At 47.2% G+C, this 26109-nt stretch overlaps 1 protein-coding gene across 4 annotated transcripts in view; it reads left to right on the forward strand.

Moving 5' to 3' along the window:
* The first annotated feature begins 1977 nt into the window (after positions 1-1977).
* LOC122375508 overlaps positions 1978-26109 on the forward strand; it is a 49810-nt gene continuing 25678 nt past the window's right edge. The window contains exons 1-5 of one of the 4 annotated variants that reach the window (XM_043354929.1): positions 1978-2371; positions 2575-2729; positions 3790-4048; positions 24734-24853; positions 25645-25764. In XM_043354929.1, the coding sequence (XP_043210864.1) occupies positions 2281-2371; positions 2575-2729; positions 3790-4048; positions 24734-24853; positions 25645-25764 (745 nt within the window). In that variant the 5' untranslated portion in view covers positions 1978-2280. The remainder of the gene's footprint in view (positions 2372-2574; positions 2730-3789; positions 4049-24733; positions 24854-25644; positions 25765-26109) is intronic. The other 3 variants (XM_043354928.1, XM_043354930.1, XM_043354927.1) reach the window with 3 other exon arrangements.

Below are 26109 nucleotides of genomic sequence, written 5' to 3' on the forward strand. Positions count from 1 at the left end.
AGGAGTTCGGTCGGGTCACTGACTCACTGTGAGGTCGATATATACGCAAGGACCTCTTTCGGAGATCAGTCTAGCCCCAGCTTCGGAACAGAGTAGATAGAAGCTACAACAGCAATCGATGGTCTCGGCCAACAGCAGCCAGTGAGTCAGCCTCGCTGTAGCGAGGAAGACAGAATCACCAGGCTTACCCGCACCGCCCCGCAGCAGCGGTGGAAGGACAGAAATGGACGATCAGCGAACGGAGTAAACATTACTTAGTCGGTGGAGTGTAGCCTGACAGCTGTCCAGTAGATCGTCTGACTACGCTATTGCCCACCAGAAACGCTGATGTGTTTTGTGTGCAAAGGGCACACACATTTGGTGAAGTATAAATAGGTTTTGTAAGACGAGTTGGACGCGCTGGAACTAGACATGTAGAGAAGCCAAACAAAAATGGACAGTTCCATTCTAAGTGACAGCATAGTGCACAGTGCACACCTAAATGGGTGGAGTTGGAATGGAAACAGAACATACCCGCTGCGAGTAGATACGAGCACACGTATGTGTATGGCGAAGCCTTCCACAGCATAAGCACTAAACACACGGAAATGTTTCAAGACTGAAGAAAACTGAAGATGAACTACGTTTCTGGTAAACCACACCGAGCCACAAGTTACCCGGCGAGGTGCGGAATACAGAAGGCCGGCTGTATTGAGCGGATTGCCATGGCAAAACACATTTCGACACTGTCACCACAAAGCTACATGACGAGGCCGCCATTTTTGTTTTACGTGCCGTTTCATGGATGACTGGCGTTGGAATAGTGCCCGAGTAGGCATTTTGGACAGTATCGCCCGTAATGTTCAACACGGTGTCCGTAAGTGCACACAACATGAGCCGGTTGTCGGAAACGTCTGGTTTTAATTTTGCTGTATTTGTATTGTCGTCTGCATGATTCAAGGAAAATGAGCCACAGAACCCACGTCGGCCAGAGCTGGACATGGTATGTGAAATCCACTGTCCGTCATGCTTATACCGAAGTCAGCACCCTAGACAGTGGAATAGGATTTTCACGGAGTCACGATTTCACGAAGCCGTCGTCCGTGACTAAGGCACTGCTGTGGCCAAGGCCGTATAAGAGGTTGTGGCTCGGCAGGAGCGCAGGATGAGCAAGCAGACTGGATAGACACACCACAATGGGAAGGACTTCCGCAGTAGCACTGCTCACGCTAAAGGGACAGACTATTTCACGAGGCACTCCTTACTAATTGCGACAGCTGAAGGGATAACGCGGTTCGTTCGTGACTGTCAGCCACACAATTCAAGGTTACTCTAATATCAAGGCCACAAAGAAGGCCGGCTTTGTCACTCAGTTTCGTGCAACTGACCCACAGATTGTTAGTAAAATAAGTCACACGGTATAAAAGTGATCCTCTTTGGCTTGCAGTAAATGCAACAGAGTTTGTAGTAAACTCAAATCCGTACCCACACAAACATAATCAAGCAATTGTATATGACCATATATTGATTCAACTCCTCAGCAAATATGGGCCTGAATCCGGCACAGACATATCGTAACGAACAATTTGTAAATAAATACACGCAATATTCCACAACAAAACTTTATACGTAATTCGTTTCTTTGTCAGAGCGGGTAACTGACAAAGGGTCCCACTCCCTATGCTATGTAATGAATCATTAGCGTTATCCATTCGATAATAACAGGATAATACCATCGGGTCAATGCAAAATAATATGAATACCTAGTAATTCAAAAACAAAAACGCAAAACGCATTCGCTAACTGTTTTATTTCGTCCGTCTCAGCCATAAGAGTCAACAGGGCCGCGTATTTCCGTTTCAGGAGGATGCTCTGTTGACATTGCAGCCAATCAATCGGATCTTCGTGCCGGTGGCCCATTCCAAACCCCACCCCTCGCACGCTCTGGGTCGAGGCCGGGGGTCTGAGCCCGACCTTGCTCCCGCTGCCCGATCAGCCCGGCCGCTCAGGTCGTATCGTGACCGGTCGGCAGCCGCAGGGGGCCGCGGAGGGCCTCTGTTTTACTGGGCTGCGTGCAGGCGGGGCCTGGAGGCGGCTGGGAGGATCAGAGGCCTCAGTAGCCGGTCGGACGCTGTCGTGTGAGGACGGTCTAGTGAAGTCGCTGTCGTAACGGCAGTTGCTGGCTGCTGCACTTGCTCGGATGGCCGGCGAGTTTAGTGACCGATTGGACACCGGGGAACGCTGAGTCCAGCCACAGTGGCGGCGGACGGTGGCATACAGCTAGAGGTTATCGGCCATAAGATGGTCGCCGAAAGACGAGCGAAGCCCGTAAAGAAGACGGTGAAATTTCGCAGCCAGAGGCCGTACTTGAAAACGGTCATGGAATCGAACGGTGAGCATTGAGCTGTAACACTGCGTTGCTAAGCCACCAACAGCCCATTCCTCAAGCTATCTACTCCCGTAGCTGATGCACAGTCGCAACCACCCTCACCCACCTAAACTGACCACCAGATGTCAGCCGATTTTACCGATACGCCGATGGCTTCTCTGCGCCGCCGATCACGCTGATGACGTCTCTAACGCTCCGTGTTTCAGGCGTCACCATGACTACCGTGACTGAGCTGCCGGCGGCGTACGAGTCGCGACAGGAGGACGAGGTCATGACCCGACCTGTGGAGCCGGTCACGCCACTGATGCTGGCCTGCCAACAGGAGAATGACCAGGAGGTCCGACGCATCCTTAGCGCACAGGTCAGTAAGGGGTCAACGATTGATGAACTTTGAGCGTCCCATTTCGCGTTTAATATCCTTGCATTCAGCGTTTTAATTTGCAAAATTGACTTCGCATGCTAAACGTATAGAACCGACGTTCTATTCAATATATGAACAGTAGTAACTACTAAATACGTCTTTCATATTTCATTTCCGTGTCATTTTATATTTGCAATGAAAGAAAAGCTGAAATGTCATCTCAGGAAATTGAGACACGACCGAAGAGAGAAATGTGTGCGACCTTTCCTTCTGTTCCCAGCCTATCCTGCCAACAAAGGACAACTGTGTGCAGCCTTTGCCATGTCTTCCCAGCCTGCCGCTTCCCGCGAGTAGAACCAGAGACTAGCCCCTGTTCCCCAGCCTGCTGCAGCATGGAAGCTTTAGAACGACTACTATGGACGTCAAACCCCTTGAGACCCCACTTTTTTGCGATAATTTTTAAATGCGTCAACCCTCGTTGACAATATTCTGGCAATGTGTGTTTCAGAACCTGCCGAAACTTTTATTACTAAGGTATTTTGACGCGAAACGATTATGAAAGGTACTTCTCATTCACTCGTAATGTTAAATTTCACGGAACGAATCTACTGTTTGGGTAGAGGCTACGCGCTCATGGGGTGGAGCCACGTAATGACGTCAGCGCTAAGCTCCGCCCTACCCCTCCGGCGCTCCTTGCCCGGCGACCAGTCACTTGCGTCTCTCGCTCCATTCAGGCTTGATGGTGGGCGGTAGCTGGTAGCGGTAGCGGGCGCTGGTAGATGGCATTTAGAGCAGATGGCGCTGGTGGCGGGGCTCGAGTGTGGCCGAGCGCAAGCCTCTGCCCGGGCCTGAATTGACCTTAGCATTACGAGTGAATGAGAGGTACCTTCCATAATCGTTTGGCATCAAAATACCTTAGTAATAAAAGTTTCGGCAGGTTCTGAAACACACATTGCCAGAATATTGTCAACGAATGTTGACACATTAAAAAATTATCGCAAAAAAGTGGGGCCTCAAGGGGTTTGACGTCCATAGTAATCAGTAACCACCCTCTCCTCAGCCCGCCGCGGCGCGGGACCGGGACCGGACGCGGAAGACGGCGTTGCACTACTGCGCCGACAGCAGCGGCACCAGCTGCGCCGAGCTGCTGCTATCGGCGGCCTCTGACCTGCACTCTGCCGCGGATGAGGACGGTTACACGCCGCTCCATCTGGCCGTCATCTCCGGGAACAGGGCGCTGGTCAAACTGCTGCTCCGGCGCGGAGCGGATGTGTCCGCACAGGACCACGAGCGGCACTCGGCCATCCACTGGGCCACAGGTGAGAGAGGGAGAGAGAGAGAGAGAGATAGAGAGAGAGAGAGAGAGAGAGAGAGAGAAGAGAGAGAAGAGAGAGAAGAGAGAGAGAGGGAGAGAGAGAGAGAGAGAGGGGGAGAGAGAGAGGGAGAGAGAGCACTCGGCCATCCACTGGGCGACAGGTGAGAGGGGAGAGAGAGAGAGAGAGAGAGAGAGAGAGAGAGAGAGAGAGAGAGAGAGAGAGAGAGGAGAGAGTGAGAGAGAGAGAGAGAGAGAGAGAGAGAGAGAGAGAGAGAGAGAGAGAGAGAGAGAGAGAGAGAGAGAGAGAGAGCACTCGGCCATCCACTGGGCCACAGGTGAGAGGGAGAGAGAGAGAGAGAGAGAGAGAGAGAGGGGAGGAGAGAGAGAGAGAGTGAGAGAGAGAGTGAGAGAGAGAGAGAGAGAGGCACTCGGCCATCCACTGGGCCACAGGTGAGAACAGGGGCAGCACGGGTAGCCACGGTACATCCACTGGGCCACGGATGAGGGGCGAGGACGGCACACAACCAAATTAAACATTTAATTTAGCTCAATTTATCATCTAGCTATATAATCATGATGTGATGAAGGAGAGATTCAGTTCAATTCCGAATTGGGAATCAAAAGCGGATCTCAATCCCTAGCGCGGATGATATGCGTCTTATAAAAAGCAACTGTGGGAAATCACCAGAAGCACAGAAAAATACTGATCAGCATTTAAACCCAATCGGGACCCTGATCTGGATCGTTGTTGGCCAATTTGTTCCGAACTAGGCCAGGTCAGTCTGGCGGTTCAGTGGAGTAGCTCGCGGGATTAGATCACCGGTGGGCCAAGGGCGCAGCTCAATGATGACGGGATTGCGTGCTCGCGTGGCCGGAGTCTTCCTCCAAAAACCTCAGCAGCGAGCGTTTACCGACGGACGCAGAGAGATATTTTGGGCTGCTGTTGTTTGTCCAGTAAAAACATAGCTCAGAGCTAGTCGAAGAAAACCACCAAACTTGCAACTTCAACCATTAATTGGTATTGCCGTTGCCAGTACTGTTTTTAAAACAAACACATCATACACAAAAACCTTGTTTTTTCACCCAAATCATTCGCTTAGTCATATGGGTATTGCAGGCCTGATCCATGTAACATTTTTTTTTTCTACGCCGCCACCCATTAATAGGTGACCAGGAGTGCCCCCACCCTCGAACCCAGCGACACACAGTACCCTTACGTTAACACCAGAGAAAAACAAAAAAAAGCAATGTCGCGGCACTCCCAGCTAAGAAATGGAAAAGAAATAAAAAGAAGACAAGAAGGGAGCGAGGATGTAGGCATGGTATAATCATAAGATAGAAAGTAGTCAATGTGCTCATAAGTCATTGACTGACCCCCCACTACAATCCCCAATAAAAAAGGTTAAAGTGATCATGGGAGACCCAGCCATGCAGAGAATTTAACATTTATACAATTTTCTGAGTAATATGCAAAATAATATATGCATACATTATCTGGTCATTTTAGCAGTTTGCTTTTGCTGGAGCCAAGTGAGACCCCGCAGCTAAGCAAAGCTTGTTGCCGCTCGGTCTCACCGGTTCCAGCGATGGTTATTGGGTGATATTTGATACCACAATAATACACGGTAGGACGTCAATACAAAACACTTACATGTAACACAACGATGTAAACAAACAGCATACATCAACGTACATTCGTAATGCAATAAGAGATGTAAATAACATACATCAACATACAACCATTATTACCATCATCAATGGTATTATCAGCAAGTGTGTACCTACATATGTATTACTGGTCATCGTACCTGGGGTACAGTGAAAGAAGTGATAAAAAAGAGAAAAAAGGTACTGTAACTGTACAGTGTACCTACTGTACCGTACTGTACTGTAAAAGGAAAAAAAGGAAAAATTAAGGCAGTTGAGCCTTTAGAATACAGAATACAGAAAATATATGTAAACAGACAAAAGGCATATAAATTATGATATACATATGCACACATACACATACACACAAATACACACATACATTGATACACATATACACATACATACATACATATCACACATATACACATTATATACCATATATATACACATATATATGTATAGCGTATATAGCATATACATACTCATACACAGCATACATATACATATCATACATATTAAGCATATGTATATTACACTAGTTATGATATCTACAGCAAAACAATGAAGTAGCTGTAAAGTATAATACATGTTGGAGCATCAACTAACATATATGTTGGTACATAGATGGTACTCTGAAAAGATGAACAATGGGGTTGGGAACTCGATTTTTTAAGAATGCATGAAAATGATCAAACTATTTTCACAGAATTTATGGTGCATACCATTGCCTCATAAAATCAATAAGCTGAGAGAAATGGGGGAAGAAAGATAGGAAACTTGTTTTGAAAAGTTCTTGAAAAAAGATGCTCTTGATGCTGTTACGTCACATGTCACCTTCTGCGGTTGACAAATAATGGCGCATCTGGCGCACCACAGATTACATGTTATATCAATGGGTGAAAGATGTTGTTTGTTTCACTCTGCCATTCGCGCTGTTTTTAGCTTTAAATTATGCTAAAACATTTACGGATGAAATGTTCAGTGTCAAAAATTGATGTGTCTGCCGTGTACTATATTCCCACTTAACATGAGCGCGTGATAAACATTTTATGTACCTCGAATTTTCAAATGATAAAGATGATGAATCGGAGGATGCTGAAAAGCAAAAGCTCATTCCAATATTTGGACTACTTTACGATTAAAATGTTTACATTCCTGTCATCTTATTGATCATTTATTTGTTCTTTTTTTATAAAAATAACTTAAGGCGTTGAGAACCGAGGTAATTTCTATCTACCGTGCCTTAACTTACCAGCAACAGCAATCTATCTACGCCCTACGGTGGCAAGGAAGACTGTGAAAGAAGCGTAAGATGGATTCTAAACAATTCTTTTGTGATATACTGAAGGGCAAAGTGCAGAGAAGAGCGTACAAGTCCTGTTTTGTGCCAGGCTGTTGCAGTAGCACTTATGAAACTCCGAAAACGATCTTCGTTCATGTCCCGAACAACATTACCCTGAGGAGATGATCGTCTGCAATAGCAGGAAGAGCTGATGCAAATACTTTGAAATCCACTATCAAGTCGGTGCTATTGTTGTAATGATCACTGTGAGGTGAGATATTTTGTGCAAGGGCTGAGTGTAATGCCCAGGAAATGACCTCCATTCGCCCCCTGACCGGTCAGGGTTATAAAATTTGAGTGGATGGCGGTCCGTTTGGGGTTCAGATGTCAATTGTATTTTGTTACTGTCAAACAATACATGTTATGCTGGCAGCGAATGTGTGTAACGTCGTTTTTCGAAACAGAAGTTAGAACTGTAACGGCAGAGTGCTTGCTGGTCTCATCGTAAGTATTGTAAGTGTTGTAAGCAAAAGCATTGTCAATATTGTAAGTATTGTGAGCATTGATGTATGGTAGATATCACCTCACATGATCTCGGCTCAGATAACCCTCTCCGGTGTCCCTGTCAGTAAATGGCACCTGAATCATTACAGATATAGAGGATTCTTCATGGCTCCGAGTGGAAGATAAGGATATCTTTTCCAAGCGGGTTACTGAAAAACCGAGCGACGAAGGAGCGAGGTTTTTCTGTAACACGCGAGGAAAAGATATCCGATCTTCCACGAGTGAGCCATGAGGAATCCTATATCTTTCTATGTTGAGGTTTATTTTTAATTAATAAAATATTATATTTAAATGCATTCATTTATGTAAAAATAGTTTCAGAGTAGTTTGTTGTTATTTCATAAGTTTCATCCATAAACAGCCATTAAAAATGTCGTTCGGTTATCGACCCATCATCACATGAACTCTTGATTTTTCGCTATGAACCCTCGAGACCGTATCTTTGCATCTCAGAGGGATGCAGATATAACAAATTCTTATCTTTGCATCTCAGAGGAGTGCGAGATAGAAATATCCCTGCACTGTAGACCCAATAGCAAATAAACCTCAACTAGAAAGATAAGATAATTCGTCATAATTCTTAAAGAATTGGGTGGTTTTGACTCGTTTACTCGAGGTGCAGGTCGCATTTCAATACTTTTCCATAGGCTTGCAATGTAAAGGTCACGACTCTGACCTAACCTCAGGTCACAGATCAAAAATTCTGAGATATACAAACGACACATACTGCAGGTACTGTTTTGAAGACTTGATGAGAGGAAATAACTTCGTGAAAAACTCAAGCTCTGACGTGTTTGCAAACTTTTCTGAGGTGGGGTCAACAAACCCGCTCTGGTTACCTGACCTGACCTGACCCGGCATTTTTTTTTTTGCTGAGATGTGCGCAATGAGCATTTAGGAAAAGTCACCAAATATGAGCTGAATGTCTCGCGGCGTTTGGCAATTGTACAGGAAAATCCTGAAAGGTCTCCCCGTCCGAAATAGGGTTAATGTGTATATGAAGAGTTGCAGATGCCAAACATACCCAGATCTAAGACTGCAGTTCCCAGCGCCGCTGCAACGTTTTTAAAACAAACATACATAGGACATACAAACATGTTTATTTGCATCTGTTTTGGATAATAGCAACTCATGGCGCCATCACCCGCGATAACTGTTAGGATTTGAGATATATTTTTATTTAGGCCATTAGTTTGGCTGTAATGTTTATTAATATTAGTTGGGCGGTGTTTGGTAGTTTTTTATTTAACTTGTGGTATGTTGTGCTGATTGCGGGTTGTTCAAACCTTTCAAATGTAAGGACCTTATTGAACTCAACCCTACCCCTACACTACCCTACATACGACTGGACGCTTTCCAAGCCCACAAGCATCACGACGCCGAGATGGAATGTAGCCGAGAAATCACCCTCGCCATCTGCTCTAGAGCTAATCGTGTGGGGCGGCGTGTGGGGCGCCGCTTAGCCTATGGGGGTGCACTTCTAGTGGATGGGGGACGGGGGTGCACCTGCACCCCTTTCATATGGAAAGTTACTTCCCTGATTACAGCTCCCCGTATTGCACCTAATCAGGGAACGGCCAGCAAACGAAGGAACTATTTCTGGATGACAGGCGAATAACCGCTCACGCAAGGAGCGGAGCTCCGCCCCGTCCAAAGTGGCCAACAAAGCAGAGACAGAGGCAGCATCACATCTTCCATCAAAGAACTGGTTTCTGGCTTGGAAGATGAGCTCCATCTTTGCATCCGAGTCGGTGCTGTCAGGAATCAGCTGGTCTAATGGAGTGAGAGTAGTGAGACGACTAGCTATTGTATCAGAGCTGCCTGGTCTTCGTAGCATTTGCACCGATTCTTCTCGATCGGACTCTGAATTCTGTCCCTCCTGCGTATTACTTGAGGCATTGCTGTAGCTAAGTCTTTGGCAGAGTTTCATTATCCATGCTTTGCAAACAGTGCCATAACAACACAGTTAATTAATCACCAAGCTTCTTTGCAAGTTCCAATACAGTTGAATCGCACGCGATTTGAGTGCAAAAATCAAGAAAAGTGCCAACTTGTTCCCGTAAAATATTTTGAATATTGACCTAAAAAAATGAGTAATTTCCAGATAAAATAACAGCGAAATCAGTTTTCGCTTGCCAATAAAACTCACAGATATTGAAGCTCCATTATTAAAGGAACATTTTAGTATATGCCATTCTTGATAAAACTTCTTAGCCACGCAATACCAGCGCAAAATAAAGAGACACTGAAAACACGACCAATCACTCCGATTTACCATAGGAAAATACATAGAAAATGTATGTCTCAACTGCGCCAAATATACAGACAGTTATATACCTACATGTGACGTCATGATTAGCCCGACCAATCAGAAGCAAGTCGTTTTCAGCCACAAATAATTAATTTCTGAACTAACTAGGCATTTTTTTAACAAAGTGATTTTAAATTAAATCATTAAAAATTCTGAGCTTTTTTATTTTACCAAAACATACAGAGCATGCAGATAGGTCCCAACCCTATTCTATCAAATATCAATATTTTGATATGAAATGATCTTTCACCAACTTCTTTACCACTGTTTTGGATTTCGGTACTTCACTTAGTGGAGAAGTTGGTGCCATGATGGTGTTCCACAGCTTTGGTCCTAAGCAACTTATGGTGCATAGTCTATAGTTTTTTGTTGAAAAACTATTTTTAAAATGCTTGCGTTGTCTGATCCCATAGTTGTTTTCAGCATAAATACTGAATAACTTTTTAATTTGGGGTGGGAGTGTGTTGCATATGTATCTATGCATGATAAGCATTATTTGCAGTTTTGCGATGTCCTGTACCTTCAAGATATTATATTTTTTAAACACCGGACTGGCACTTTGAGGGATATGGATTCCCTCAATTATTCGCATGATTCTTTTCTGTAGTGTCAGAAGCTTTGAAGTGTGATGAGCATATCCAGAACCCCAGATAAAACAACAGTAGTTAATGTATGGAAGTACGATTGCATTGTAAAGACAAAGCAGTTGTCTACTTCCCACAAAAGGTCTGACTCTACCTATCATGCCTAAGTTGCGACTTACTGTACTAGTAATGGTATTTATATGAGAAATAAATTTCATGTCATCATCTATGAGCACACCAAGGTATTTTACAGTATCTTGTCTTTTTATAGCAATGCTGTTTATTGCTATGTCTATGGTCACATTACTTTTCCGTTTTGTGTACAGTTGATAAACTGTTTTGGATGCATTCAATGAAAGGTAATTTGAATGAAGCCATTCAGATATCTTAGGCATTATTCTATTTATCACATATTGCAGTTCATCCGGGTTGTGGTGTTTGAAGAAAACTGCTGTATCATCAGCATAAATAAAATACTCAACATTTTTATCAATATTTTCAAGGTCATTTATGTAAATAATGAAAAGCAGTGGCCCCAAAATTGATCCTTGGGGTACACCAACATCTATATTTTTGAAATCAGAATACTTGCCTCTTACTTCTACTGTTTGTTGACGATCAGTGAGATATGATTTTACTATATTGTATGCTGTATTGCAGACCCCATATTTTTTAAGTTTCTGGCAGAGCAGGTTGTGGTCTACAGTATCAAAGGTTTTTTTCAGATCAAGAAATATACCAACCACTATATTATCCTCTTCTAAGGCCTTTGCTATCAGGTCTTGAATTAAAAGAATGGGCATATATGTAGAGAACCCCTTGCGGAATCCAAATTGCTTATCACTAAGCAGCTGGTGATGCATGAAGTGTTTTAGAAGCCTGTCATATATTAATTTTTCTAGAATTTTTGATAGGTATGGCAATATACTGATGGGTCTATAATTCATCACATGAGCTGGGTCACCCATTTTAAAAATAGGTTTAATTACAGCAACTTTTAGTTTTTTTGGAAAAACACCATATTCCAAGCATAGGTTAAAGAGATGAGTTAGCTGAGGCAGTATAGCTTTATATGTATTTTTACATATTCTTGAGTTAATCTTGTCATATCCTGCTCCAACATTTTTTAACCCCAGGATAATTGTTTTCACTTCATTTTCATCAGTTGGAGATAGATTCATTTCATCTATCACAGGCTCTCCCAAATTTTCTAGGGGATCTCTACTGCAAGGTGGAATGACATCTTTTAATTCCTTTCCTATTTCAGCAAAGTATTTGTTGAAGTGATTAGATATAATTGAATCATTTTCCATCTCATCTCCCAAGTTTGAAAGAAACTTATTTGGGAGTTCATTTTTTGAGGATTGCTGATTTAGGAGATTTTTAAGGACTTCCCAACATGGCTTGGTGTGCTGATAGTTGTTCCATAAACTGCTTAATTATATGCAGTACTCAATCATTAAACTGAGAGGCAATCGCAACACTGTATCACAATTCACAGGGTCATCGAAGTCGCGTTGACTTCAAACAAACAAGTCTATTTCATTCGCCCCAATAAAAACCGTAAGTTTGCATTGCACCGTCCCTTCCTCTGCACCGGGATGAACACACGGATACGTGGTGGCCGGCGGCGAGCAATCAGTGTGGCAGACGGGCTATTTCCGTCGCCGTAAGCAGATTTTCCCGGCTCACGGGTCGCTTTCCGAGACGGCGCTCTCGCGACTGATTGAGGGCCCAATGGACCTCTGTCACGGCTGAGTAGCCCGGCAGTCACGGAGAGGAAGGAGGGAAACGGATCTGCATAGCATCCCGCTGCCTGTGAATGTTGGAAATAGCAGCAGACTTGGACGAATAATGGGCTACATGTGAGCAAGGGACATGTATAATCAGAGTCTGGACTGACACATCAGCAGAGGCCGACTTGGAATATATAGGTATGTACGGATCAAAAACAGGGGACAATCCACATGTCTAGTTAAAACAGTGTAAAATAGACATGTCTAGTTACGGGACTGAGGCTGGGGGGATCCATGTGATCGCAAGGCACCTCGCAGTTGCGATCAAACGTAAGTTGAATCGGAACAGATATTGGAGGGATCCATCACATCGTAGGCTAAGTAGATACGCAAGTTGTATCGCAAATGGTGAAGATACGAACTAACTTTACGAATCTTCTCGGTCGATCGGAAGGCCGATGGTAGCGAAGCTTTACCTCTTTCTCAAGAGAAAAATATAAGAAATTTTCAAAATTTTCACAAAACCGAAATATATGTTAAACAAATATGGTTGATGAACACGTGTGCAAAATTTGAAGTCGATTTCTTCAAAAATGGCTGCGCTAGAGCGTTTTAAATTTACACGTTGAAAACGGTCACTTTCACGTCATTTTTGTAATCACTTTTTTTCCATTTTGAAATTTAAAAAGTGTTTTGGGCAATTTTTCGCGTTTATTGCGAAAATCTGACCAAAACATGTATCGCACCATCAATGATCCGATACGCCATCAGAGGCCGCGCCGCGGACAGGTGGGCGCGGAGATACCTAGGCCGCGTGGGGGTTACACTGGTGTTCGGGAAGGGCTATGTCAACGCGAGGCAGGCCGCGGGGGAGCCGGTTGCGGCGTCGGTCCGTATTTGTCGGCGCCTAACAGTGCAGCGGTGCGTTTATGGCGGAGGGAGGGGAAGCGGTGTAGTGTCGGCAAGGCCGCACACAGGAGAGGGCACACGGGCCTCCCCCCATTCGAGTTGGGGCCCCTAATCTTTAGACCGCCGAAGACCATGTAAAATGAACTGAAATAATGATTGAAAAGACCGGGAGGGCCCATCCCGTTCCCCAGCAGGCCCATACGAGTCCATAAATGCCCAGTAGCGCAGCCAGGGGTATTGTGGTGAAATTTCACTGGCCCTCAAAAGACCTCAAAGGGCCCACAGATGGGGTCACAGGGTCCTCAGATGGTCTCGAAGGGCCCTCGGTTAGCGTCAAATGGCCCTCATCTGGTGTCAAAGGGCCCTCAGATGGCCAAATGAAGGGCCACAAGATGGCCTCAAAGGGCCCTCAGATGGGTTCAAAGGGCTCTCAGCCAACGTTAAACCTACCTCAGAAGACCTTAAAGGGCGTCAAAAGGCCCTAAACCTGCGTCAGAGGGCCCTGAGCTCGCGTCAAACGACCCTCCGAAGGCCTTAAAGAGTCCTTAGCTTGTGTCAGAGGGCCCCAGCTGGTGTCAGTGAGCCCTTCTCAGCTGGCGCCAAAAGTCCATCTGAAGGCCTCAAACGGTCGTCAGCTGGAGTACAACGGTCCTCAGATGCCGTCACGCGGCCCTCAAAAGTCTCAAGGAGCCCCTATAAGGTCTCAAAGGGCCCTCATTTGGCCTCAAAAGGCCCTCCGCTAGCGTTAACCGGACTTCAGAAGGCCTTAAAGGGCCCTTATCTGGTGTCAGAGGGCCCCCAGCTAGTGTCAGAGGGCCCTCAGTTGGTGCAAAATGGCCATCAGAAGGCCTCAAACGGTCCGTAACTGGAGTCCAACCGCAACGGTCCTCAGGTGGCGTCAAGCGGCCCTCAAAAAGCCTCAAAGGCCGCTTAGAAGGCAGCAAAGGGCCCTCATATGATCCCAAAGGGTCCTCTGCTGGCGTCAAACGGACCAAAGAAGGTCTCAAAGGGCGTCAAAGGGCCCTGAGCTCGTGTCAAATATAAAAGCGCCCTTAGCTGGTGTCAGGAGGCCCCCAGTTGGTGTCAGCGTGCCCTCAGCTGGTGTCAGAGAGCCCTCAGTTGGCATCTACTGGCCATCAGAAGGCACCAAACGGTCCTCAGATGGCATCCAACGGTCCTCAGCTGACGTTAAGAGGCCCTCAAAAAGGCCTCAAAGACCCCTCGGCTGCTGAAGAGGCCCTCAGCCTCAAAGGAAACTCAAGAGACGTTAAACGGCCCTAAAAAGGCTTGAAAGGGCCCTCTGCTGGTGGCAAAGGGCTCGCATATGACGTCAATAACAGCTTTGTCAAAAACGGACCTGAGAGACCTTGCCGGTCCCTGGTTATAAGGGACTCCTGTCTCTTGCAGTAACCTGAGTGGCCCACGTTTACTGAGGGGCCCCTGGTTATTGAAGGAGTCCCTGGTTACTGGAAGGACCCCTGGTTATCAGAGGGTTCCCTGGTCACCTGGTGGGTCCCTGATCAATTGAAACCTCCCGATCATCTGAGCGCCCCCTGATTGCCTTGGTCTTGGCGTTGGCGTACAGTTTAAAGTCGTCGGCACACTGCGGCCTCCTCTTTCTCAACAAGTCCCTGTATTTCTTCTGCAGCGAGGGCGATTTCGTCAAAATACTCCTCCATCGCGAAGCCTCGTGCGCAGACGCAGTCTTCGGGGCGCTCGCTGCGCCAACTCTTGACGCCAACTGACGGGCTCCAAATGGAACAGATGGACTCCGAAACGAACATGGGAATGCCGACACATGATCCCTCCAAATTTACAGAGGAGGAGATGTCCCTGACAGCCTATTTGCAATAAGGGTCACTTTTACACTATAGACGTATGGGGAATTCGACCTTATCGACATGGTACTACGAGGTCAGCTGATCTGCTTGGCATTTAAATCGTAGTAAAACTGGCATTTAAACGCTGCGAAACAACTTACGTACAACGTAGCTCCGATTTGCCGCTCTTTCTTTTTCATCCCTCCGATTTTCTTCCGATCAAGAGAAGTTTCGTACCGAGAGAAGTTTCGCAGCCACGTCCGATATAACTTACGATAGCACGGATCCCCCCAGCCTGAGCTGGGGGGATCCATGTGATCGCAAGGCACCTCGCAGTTGCGATCAAACGTAAGTTGAATCGGAACAGATATTGGAGGGATCCATCACATCGTAGGCTAAGTAGATACGCAAGTTGTATCGCAAATGGTGAAGATACGAACTAACTTTACGAATCTTCTCGGTCGATCGGAAGGCCGATCGTAGCGAAGCTTTACCTCTTTCTCAAGAGAAAAATATAAGAAATTTTCAAAATTTTCACAAAACCGAAATATATGTTAAACAAATATGGTTGATGAACACGTGTGCAAAATTTGAAGTCGATTTCTTCAAAAATGGCTGCGCTAGAGCGTTTTAAATTTACACGTTGAAAACGGTCACTTTCACGTCCTTTTTGTAATTATTTTTTTCAATTTTGAAATTTAAAAAGTGTTTTGGGCAATTTTTCGCGTTAATTGCGAAAATCTGACCAAAACATGTATCGCACCATCAATGATCCGATACGCCATCAGAGGCCGCGCCGCGGACAGGTGGGCGCGGCGATACCTAGGCCGCGTGGGGGTTACACTGGTGTTCGGGAAGGGCTATGTCAACGCGAGGCAGGCCGCGGGGGAGCCGGTTGCGGCGCCGGTCCGTATTTGTCGGCGCCTAACAGTGCAGCGGTGCGTTTATGGCGGAGGGAGGGAAAGCGGTGTAGTGTCGGCAAGGCCGCACACAGGAGAGGGCACACGGGCCTCCCCCCCCCATTCGAGTTGGGGCCCCTAATCTTTAGACCGCCGAAGACCATGTAAAATGAACTGAAATGATGATTAAAAAGACCGGGAGGGCCCATCTCGTTCCCCAGCAGGCCCATACGAGTCCATAAATGCCCAGTAGCGCAGCCAGGGGTATTGTGGTGAAATTTCAATGGCCCTCAAAAGACCTCAAAGGGCCCACAGATGGGGTCACCGGGTCCTCAGATGGTCTCGAAGGGCCCTGGGTTAGCGTCAAATGGCCCTCATCTGGTGTCAAAGGGCCCTCAGATGGCCAAATGAAGGGCCACAAGATGGCCTCAAAGGGCCCTCAGATGGGTTCAAAGGGCTCTCAGGCCTCAGCCAACGTTAAACCTACCTCAGAAGACCTTAAAGGGCGTCAAAGGGCCCTAAACCTGCGTCAGAGGGCCCTGAGCTCGCGTCAAACGACCCTCCGAAGGCCTTAAAGAGTCCTTAGCTTGTGTCAGAGGGCCCCCAGCTGGTGTCAGTGAGCCCTCCTCAGCTGGCGCCAAAAGTCCATCTGAAGGCCTCAAACGGTCGTCAGCTGGAGTACAACGGTCCTCAGATGCCGTCACACGGCCCTCAAAAGCCTCAAGGAGCCCTTATAAGGTCTCAAAGGGCCCTCATTTGGCCTCAAAAGGCCCTCCGCTAGCGTTAACCGGACTTCAGAAGGCCTTAAAGGGCCCTTATCTGGTGTCAGAGGGCCCCCAGCTAGTGTCAGAGGGCCCCCCGGCCCTCAGTTGGCGCAAAATGGCCATCAGAAGGCCTCAAACGGTCCGTAACTGGAGTCAAACCGCAACGGTCCTCAGGTGGCGTCAAGCGGCCCTCAAAAAGCCTCAAAGGCCGCTTAAAAGGCAGCAAAGGGCCCTAATATGACCCCAAAGGGTCCTCTGCTGGCGTCAAACGGACCTCAGAAGGTCTCAAAGGGCGTCAAAGGCCCCTGAGCTCGTGTCAAATATAAAAGCGCCCTTAGCTGGTGTCAGGAGGCCCCCAGTTGGTGTCAGCGTGCCCTCAGCTGGTGTCAGAGAGCCCTCAGTTGGCATCTACTGGCCATCAGAAGGCCCCAAACGGTCCTCAGATGGCGTCCAACGGTCCTCAGCTGACGTTAAGAGGCCCTCAAAAAGGCCTCAAAGACCCCTCGGCTGCTGAAGAGGCCCTTAGCCTCAAAGGAAACTCAAGAGACGTTAAACGGCCCTAAAAAAGGCTTGAAAGGGCCCTCTGCTGGTGGCAAAGGGCTCGCATATGACATCAATAACAGCTTTGTCAAAAACGGACCTGAGAGACCTTGCCGGTCCCTGGTTATAAGGGACTCCTGTCTCTTGCAGTAACCTGAGTGGCCCACGTTTACTGAGGGGCCCCTGGTTATTGAAGGAGTCCCTGGTTACTGGAAGGACCCCTGGTTATCAGAGGGTTCCCTGGTCACCTGGTGGGTCCCTGATCAATTGAAACCTCCCGATCATCTGAGTGCCCCCTGATTGCCTTGGTCTTGGCGTTGGCGTACAATTTAAAGTCGTCGGCACACTGCGGCCTCCTCTTTCTCAACAAGTCCCTCTATTTCTTCTGCAGCGAGGGCGATTTCGTCAAAATACTCCTACATCGCGAAGCCTCGTGCGCAGACGCAGTCTTCGGGGCGCTCGCTGCGCCAACTCTTGACGCCAACTGACGGGCTCCAAATGGAACAGATGGACTCCGAAACGAACGTGGGAATGCCGACACATCATCCCTCCAAATTTACAGAGGAGGAGGTGTCCCTGACAGCCCATTTGCAATAGGGGTCACTTTTACACTATAGACGTATGGGGAATTCGACCTTATCGACATGGTACTACGAGGTCAGCTGATCTGCTTGGCATTTAAATCGTAGTAAAACTGGCATTTAAACGCTGCGAAACAACTTACGTACAACGTAGCTCCGATTTGCCGCTCTTTCTTTTTCATCCCTCCGATTTTCTTCCGATCAAGAGAAGTTTCGTACCGAGAGAAGTTTCGCAGCCACGTCCGATATAACTTACGATAGCACGGATCCCCCCAGCCGAGCTGACTACGACCCAGCGCGGTCGTGGGATACTCATTAGTAAGTTCCGGCTGTGCATTCATTGCGGCGTTGCAGTGTGTTGGCCACATCGACCCGCTAAGGAAAACGCCATATGGCTGCACTGAACGGACAGAAAACACATCTGGTCACTCACGACCTGCTTTCCTGGAACTGGCCAACACGCCACACACAACACTTGTATCGAGCGACCATTGCAGTGCAGTGAAGCTCGACAGAGACCCAGCATTGTGAATATTTGAGTCCCGATTGATGGATGGCAAAGCCGAGAGGGCTTGTAGCAATGAGTAAAATCGGTCTACAGAAAACAGGCATGGGTGCAGATGAGCCGTTCTTTAGCCTATACGAAACTGTCGTATTATATTATCTTACTTTCATCGACACATAATTGAACTACATACCTATGTTACACCAAAGCTGAATTACGCTTCTTTAAAAAGACAGCCGAAGAAAATGTCCGTGTATCAACTAGCCTCGCTGTCGTCAATGTGGTGGGGATCCGCATTCAAGTTGAATCAATAATATTTTCATGTATAGGTACCAAAGCCTTCTACGGGAGCATCATTCAAAACAAGGTGGTTTTCTTTTATTGGAAAACAGCTGCGAGTCTATTCAGATATCCGTGAGCAGCCTCGATTGCCCTCATTCTAATGTGCACTTGATGTCGAGATGTCGTTGTAAACCTTGTTTAATACGATCCGGAGTTGCCTTCAATTTGATCGCATGACGCCGGTAATGCGTTAACTTCCATTCAAATTACATGGCCATTGGCGTTCATGACCATCTAACGTTTGGCTAGCAGGGCTTCAAATGGCTAGGCTGCATGACTTTTGATGCTTTTAGCTCTGCATAGCTTTTCCTCTTGCACAAAATGCACATTTCAAATGCCGAGCACCACACTTCTAGCGTGCACCGAGCAATCAGTACATTATTTGAGACCAAAAATAATTATATAAAGCGAAAACAGCTCTTTATTCTTCAAGCATCGCACACTTTTTTTCAAACATCTTCATCGTGTTCCGCCTGGCCTGAACTGGAAGGAAGCAAACAGTTTGTGTTGCTGGGCCGCCGAAGGTCCTGGCGGGGTCAAATTCCACCTTGCCGCCCACCGTGGCTCGGTAATGACCCACGTTTGACCGAGCCCCGTCCGTCGCCGCCGGCCGGGCGGGCACTTCACTGGCCGGTCGATGTCGACATGACCTTCCAGCAATGTTGCTATAGCTATCGGCAAACAGACCGCTGCGGCGGCAGGTCGCCGAGTCGATTGGCGCCCCTGCCACCGGCGGCCCCACATGGGCCGACCCTGGGTGGGGGGCGACCCCACAGGCCAGCCCTGGGTGGGCGGTGAGCCCGCCGACCGACCCTGGATGGGCGGCGAGCCCGCCGGCCGACCCTGGGTGGGCGGTGACCCCGCCGGCCGACCCTGGTCGCGGGGCAGTCAGTCGGTCGGTTCCGCAGTGTCTGACCCATTGACAGGCGCTCACGCTTCACCGCCATTGATAACCCTTCCCATAACCACATGGTCGACCCACGCAATTTAATAGTTGAATGTAGGAATGGAAGAAGAGGGTAGTGATCAAGTTAGTGCATTGAGGAACTCTAAGGTTATTGGCGTTTCGTTTCTACAGATTAGATAGGTATAACTTGTTTTTAGGTTTCCATGACTGTTAATGATCCACATGAGTTACACGGCTCCAACCATGATCAGACTTCTTATTCAAGCATTTGTGCTGAGCTGTGGTGATTGCCTGAATCACCACAGTCACATTATATCGCATGCGTACAATATTTTTCATTCTGCTCATGTGTGAAAAAAAATCATTGGCAGGATCTACAACATCACAACTGAATGGCACAGCTTTACACTTGTTAAGCCTACCGGATAACATTTATTATTGCATATCGTTGGCGACTCATTGAACCATTGACCATTAAACCATTGACCATTTAAATGGTCTTATTTAGTAGGTATATTTTTCCTGCCATTCTGTCAGATACAAGGTCAGATGCATGCATGCATTGTGTCTACCATGTGCAACATCGTGCGATTCTGGAAGTTCGTTGACCTGCGCCGGGCCATGCTTCACTTTCCGTCGATCGTTATAAGGTGACGGGACGGCGTCAATACGTTATACAATGCAGCACTTTCCACACAGGACACAGGCGGCACCTCGACTCGACACTCATGGCTGATCGGTAGAAACCGCCACTAAATCAATACAAAAGCTGGTTAGGAACGCCGGAGCGACACAGCGGCAGCATTCAGTCCTGTTTGTGTGCTATATATCATACATACATGACCGAGTACCTGCAGGTGTCATGAGGGTATGAAATGGTTTCTGTTACTGAAAATACGCCAACTCGATACCAAGCGAGTCCGACAATATGAAGCCGCATTGCACAACACACCGTTTCACAGTGGCTTAGGTCCAGTCTGTCTTTACTGTTTCGGGTAAGACAGTCGCAAAAACGCAATATCGCGCTTTTATCAGTAGGTTAGGTACTGACATTTACCTATGGGATTCAGCATTATGTGACTGACAGCACGTCTGTGCTTTTGTGTGATTTGTGATTCCACATATAAATCCAATGTAAACCCACCCCTCAGAGCCGCCATTCGGTAACACACGGTCGTTTACTTCCCCCCTGCTCCTGGCCTCCCTTGCAGCGCTAACGAACCGCCCTAGCCGCGGGCAGTGGGTCGCAGGGTGGTGTCAGAGCTGCGGTATCGACTCAGGAGGGGAGGGGACGACCACCGGACACACACGGCCTGTTATTACCCAGCGCGTCGACCACCCTTGGAACCGAATGGCAATAATAACAGAGTCAGAGTGACATCACATTACGCAGACGCGCAGTGTTCCTGGAACGGCTACGACAAACACTTGGCCCATCACAACACACCCAAATGACGTGTGAGAGGGTTGGGCAGAAACAGTCTGCCAGGCTGTTCAGAAACTGCTCGGGAATTTGCAGATTGTGATTTGATGAGATTTGAAGGTCTAAGCCAACACTCAACTTCTTCGAAAAAAAATCCCCTTCAGAGACGAAGCAAGCACTAAAGGCAGTAGCGGCGGAACACGTTCAATTAACCCTCGCCGGACCTATTGGTTTTCTACATACGCGCCGGCCGAGGGGGGGGGGGGGGCGGGTACGACCCCCCCTCGCCGTTTCGCCCCTGGTGGAGCTAGCGCGTCGCGGAAAAAACGAGCGTGTGCGCCGTTACGAGACGCAGAGATTGGTATCCGATTTTAAGGTCCTAGGTCAACCGGTGACCTCTGAGGTCAGGTCAAGTGCCCCAAGGTACGGTTCAGTTTTTGGTGAATAACTTCGCAAAAAATGGCCGCAGAGCGCCGATTTTGGCAGCATCGTGTTTGCCTCGTCCAGGCGCGTCGAATGATATACTTTTTGTCCGGGTCAGGTCATTCTGGGGTGTTGACCTCAGGTCAAGGTCAGGTCAGCACCCCAAGGTCACGAAGTTGGTCGAAAGAGGTCATGTCGCATATCATTCGATTCGGCAGGCCTTCCTGAGTCCATTGGTGGCTTTCTCGACTCGCTAGCTCAATTTGATCAAGAGTTATTGACGAAAAACTAAAATGACCTTGATGACGTCATAAATGACGTCACGCAAGGTCAACATTGCAAAAGTGACGCATCTTACCTTGCAAGGAGTGCATCAAATCACGATTCTGTGTGCTTGAGATAGTTGGAGATCGTTCCCGGCGCCAGAATAGCAGTTTTCATTTTTCCCCATTGACTTATAATGGTGAGGTCACAAAAATGACCTGACCTCATATGACCTTTAGGAAAAATCAGAGATATACAAGTTGTGGGACTCATAATGGATACTAGATCCTGCAAGTCTCATTTCCCTGTGACATCTCTTCTGGCAGTGAGGGCGTTGCGAAGTTGCGACATCTGAAGACCGTGCAGAGGTTCACTTATGACGTCATAGGTCAGTGACCTGACCTGACCCAAAAATGCGGTTGGTGTCAAAAGATGCGGCTTGGATCAAAGGTCAGGTATGCCAAGTTTCAGCTTTCTATCGCCAGCGTGTTCGGAGCTATCGCGAAAAAACCCTATGGGGGGGGGGCGGCACCCGCCCCCCCCCTCGGCCGGCGAGGGTTAAGGGGGGGGGGGGCACTGCCGACTTTTGGTCCCATTCTTTCCATGCAACGCCCATAGAGCTAATGTTAAAATGCCAAAATCAAAGGGGGGCACGGTGCCCCGGTGCCCTCCCCGTTCCACCGCCTATGACTAAAGGAAACATTTACTCATCAGGTATCAGGGTTGGCATTTCCAAAACTTCTAAGCGGATCAAACTGCAGAGATTGGTGTTCAACCCACTCCCACCACCGGATGGTGCCCGAGAGTGGGAACCTCCGGCGCGGCGGGCAGGTGTTTGGGGTCAACGCTCTGGAACTACAGCCTCTCTGCCTGGTAAACTTTTGATCCCATAAATCCATCCAATCAGAGAGACTCACGGGCTTCGAATACTTCAGAGGCTTAAGTCCAGGCTCTTGTTCAACTTACTAGTGGTGTCAATCGGTTACCGAAAAAATCGGTTACCGAAAAGATATGCTGACCGATTCGGTAATCGGTCGGTCAGGCCCCCCAAAAATCGGACACTTTCGGTCACCCTGTCAGTGAAACCATTTTCAAAAAGAGAAAGTATTCCATTTTTGCCTAGTTAAAATGAAAGTTATTGGGATGTTAATGATAAAGTTGCAAAATTTCCCCCAAATACTACAAGGGATGCCATGTTTTGGCAACTTCAGTAGCCATCCCACTCAGCAGGCAGCAGCCACCAATTGTCCAACCACAACCACAAGCAGGCTGATTTTGACTCAGTTGGCCCCACAAATACACACCATTGTGAAACTCAGTTCCAGTCTTTAACTGTAAGTAACTTCTACCACAAAATGTATTTTGCAGTGGCTAAGAATTGACTGAACTTGGACTGAAATGCCATTTCCCATTAGTTTCCATCAGAATTTACCAAATAATTCAATTTTGGGGTAGAGTAATAGCAAATAGAATTTCGGTCAAATTTCGGTCAAATTTTGGCTTGGGATGTTATCGGTCGGTATTCGGTCGGAAATTTTTCCCAAATTTCGGTTTCGGTCGGTATCGGTCAGACATTTTTTGGAAAATGACACCACTACAACTTACCTACATTTGCGCGGGCACGTACAGAGCTTTATGCGACATTAGCTCCAATAAATGAATACATATTTTTTAATGTCGCACATCTTGAGTTGATCTATGATCATTGATAGCATATCAAATTTATGTTATCGTAAGTAGGAGTTAAATTCTACTCATTGCCAGGGCTAGCTTATTTTACATACATGATTTACTTAATTGTTTGAATTGAATTGAACGGAAAGAAAACGCCCATTTTCACAAACATGTTATTGTTCAATTAAATTCACATATGTTTGTAGGCCTAAAGAGTGATGTTACCAACCGAAAAGCCATACAACCGGATGCCTCCACATCCACTGTTGGCCAGCTCTGATCGTGACCGTGGTGACTATGGATTGAGGCGAGGGCCCTTCACTCATCGATTGGCCCAACAGAATGAACAGGCCCGGCTCGGATCTGTAGTTAAATCGATGGAGCGGTGAAAACATCCCCAGTGGCACAGCCGAGACCAATCAAAGTGCGTATCAATTCAACAGTAGCGGCCGCTGCATTAGCTCACCGAATGGTCACGCGTGCAAAATGCTACTGCAGTTTTGAAGGCGGGATGTCACGTTCAAATAAATGTTAGAAGTAACGATAACTTATTGACACAACGATCGCAGCTGCACGCGATCGTTCGGTTCCAGTGCTTGTCCGCCTGGTTGACGTCAAAGCTGTAAATAAGCAATGCATCAATGTACCAATTTTCAATGATGTTAGGGTGCCACTTCCATCGTGCAGTATTCAACCATCGAATGACGGTCGCAGCGCAGTTGAATATTATCATTTATCGCTTCAACCGGTTGTACCGTCTCGACCAATGAATGCACGCCCATCAACCATTTACGATTCGATTTGGCGCCGCCGCCTCCGCCTGCAGGCTGACCGTTGCGGCGCTGTGGGCCCGGCCGGTCGGTTAGGTCAGCCAGGTAGGGTGTGGGTCAGTTTAGTCGGCCGTGACCGCTGAGCGGCCACCGTTTGACAGCTCGCCAGTTCGACCTTCACTCGATCGACCCGATAATTATGCGGCCGCCACTGCCTCTGTGTGTCAGCTCGTGGCTGCGTGTTGGTGCGTATTACAGGCCACCGAAGCGGGCCGAGCCGCGAATGATGGCCCGCTCGGGACGGTGGGACGGGGCTAGGGTGTCATCTGAGCGGTTCGACATCGATTACAGGATAATCGGCTGCGCTATCAGCTATGACACGCCGGGGACGTGACTTCATCAACACACAGAATGGACCGGTGGCGGCGGGCTGCAGTTTCCATCGGAGTAGAACCACTTGACACACCCACTTCATGATTTCATGGACAATGTAAAGCGCACTTACCTTGCTTAATCTGATATAATTAATCGTTGATTAACATAATATAATTCCTAAAACTACGGTCTACGAGTAATTATGGAAATATTACGAATCTCCACATCCAGTGATTTTTTGATAGTTGTTTGTATAGTCTTCCGTTTAATCTTTGGAAAATGTAATCTTTGACCAGGCCCAATCTGCGAGGGCTTTGTAATTAGCTGGCTGATTGAAGTCACGTGATGTTTTTCAATGTTTTTCAGTCTGCGGCGAGCTGGACATAATGGACATTCTGCTGGACGCCGGAGCTAATCCTTCCACTGCCGACATTCACGGGGCTTACCCGATTCACTACGCGGCCCAGATGTGCGGACCAAACTCAGGTAAACAGCGACCGCACTGTGTATTCATGATTAATGACAATACTAGGTGGGACATGAATGTTTATTACGGCTAATGTTAAACTTGCTTTAATCAGGAATTGTTTAATTCCTGTTTAATTGAATTTAAGACGAAAGTCGATAGCATACGCAGCTTCGTTTATTATTCCAGTTAAAGGGACCCTCCCACCTTCAAAAAAGTTTATGAATTGGCATGAAAGTGATGTCGCTCGGTTCAGAAAGAGCGAAAACGAATATCTACCAAATTTCACCGAAAAATATTCACCGGTTTTCAAGATATTAGACTTTTACTTTTGTTTACTTTTTTGGGATCTCCGCTGTTTCTAGCGACTTTATTTTAGAAGTGCGGCGTTTGCGGCAGATGTTGCGCGCAAATAGCATATACCACCGCGTGCTACAAAACGTTTTAGTCAAACATTTAAAAATCGTTAGATATCTGCGCTGACGTCACACATTCAGAGGGGTATTCCTAAGCATTAGCCCCTCTGAATCAAAACGCTGCAATTTTGAAATTCAATATTTCCGATTTAAGGCATTTCTCGATGTTGTGAGTGCCGAAACCGGTAATTGTGAGCCAGGGACCCCATTTTGGCTATCTCAACTCAAATCTAATGTTAAGGTGGGAGGGTCCCTTTAAGACTTAGTGTTCGCAGCATCTTGAGTGTTAAATCTCTGTTCATTCAATTATTCTTATCATCGAAGAGCTAAATGGTACCTACCTACTTCGTCACGAATTCATACCTACACGCTGACAGCTCTAATCTCTCCACCAGAGATGGCCACAGACGTGCAGCTGGGGCTGCTTGCCCTGAAGAAACTGATCGCCCACGGCGTGGATGTCACCGTGAGGGATCACGACGGCCGTCAGGCCCTCCTCTGGGCGGCGTCAGCAGGTTAGTGCACTGTGCAGCGGCGCACAGTGAAACCCAACATCGTCAGCTGATGTTCAGAGCGAGACGGTGCCGGTTTCGTACACTGCAACACGGCTGCTCGGGAAATAAAGGTCCACTCTGCTAATTATGTGGAATTATTTATAGGCGCATGCAGGGCTAAATGATTTCCCAAGCAATTTTTTATGCATTATCATATATTGCGACATGAACGATATTGCAAGGAAAGGCAATCAATGAAGGCAGAATGGCCCACGCCTTTCTAATTTATTAAAAACGTTAAAAAGTATGCGCAATCCTTTGCTTATCCGCAGTCACTGAAGTTCTCTACGATACCTATCATGCCCC

The sequence above is a fragment of the Amphibalanus amphitrite genome, unplaced genomic scaffold (genome assembly GCF_019059575.1).
Source record: "Amphibalanus amphitrite isolate SeventyFive unplaced genomic scaffold, NRLGWU_Aamphi_draft 001857F_arrow, whole genome shotgun sequence".
In the NCBI taxonomy this organism is placed as follows: Eukaryota; Metazoa; Arthropoda; class Thecostraca; order Balanomorpha; family Balanidae; genus Amphibalanus; species Amphibalanus amphitrite.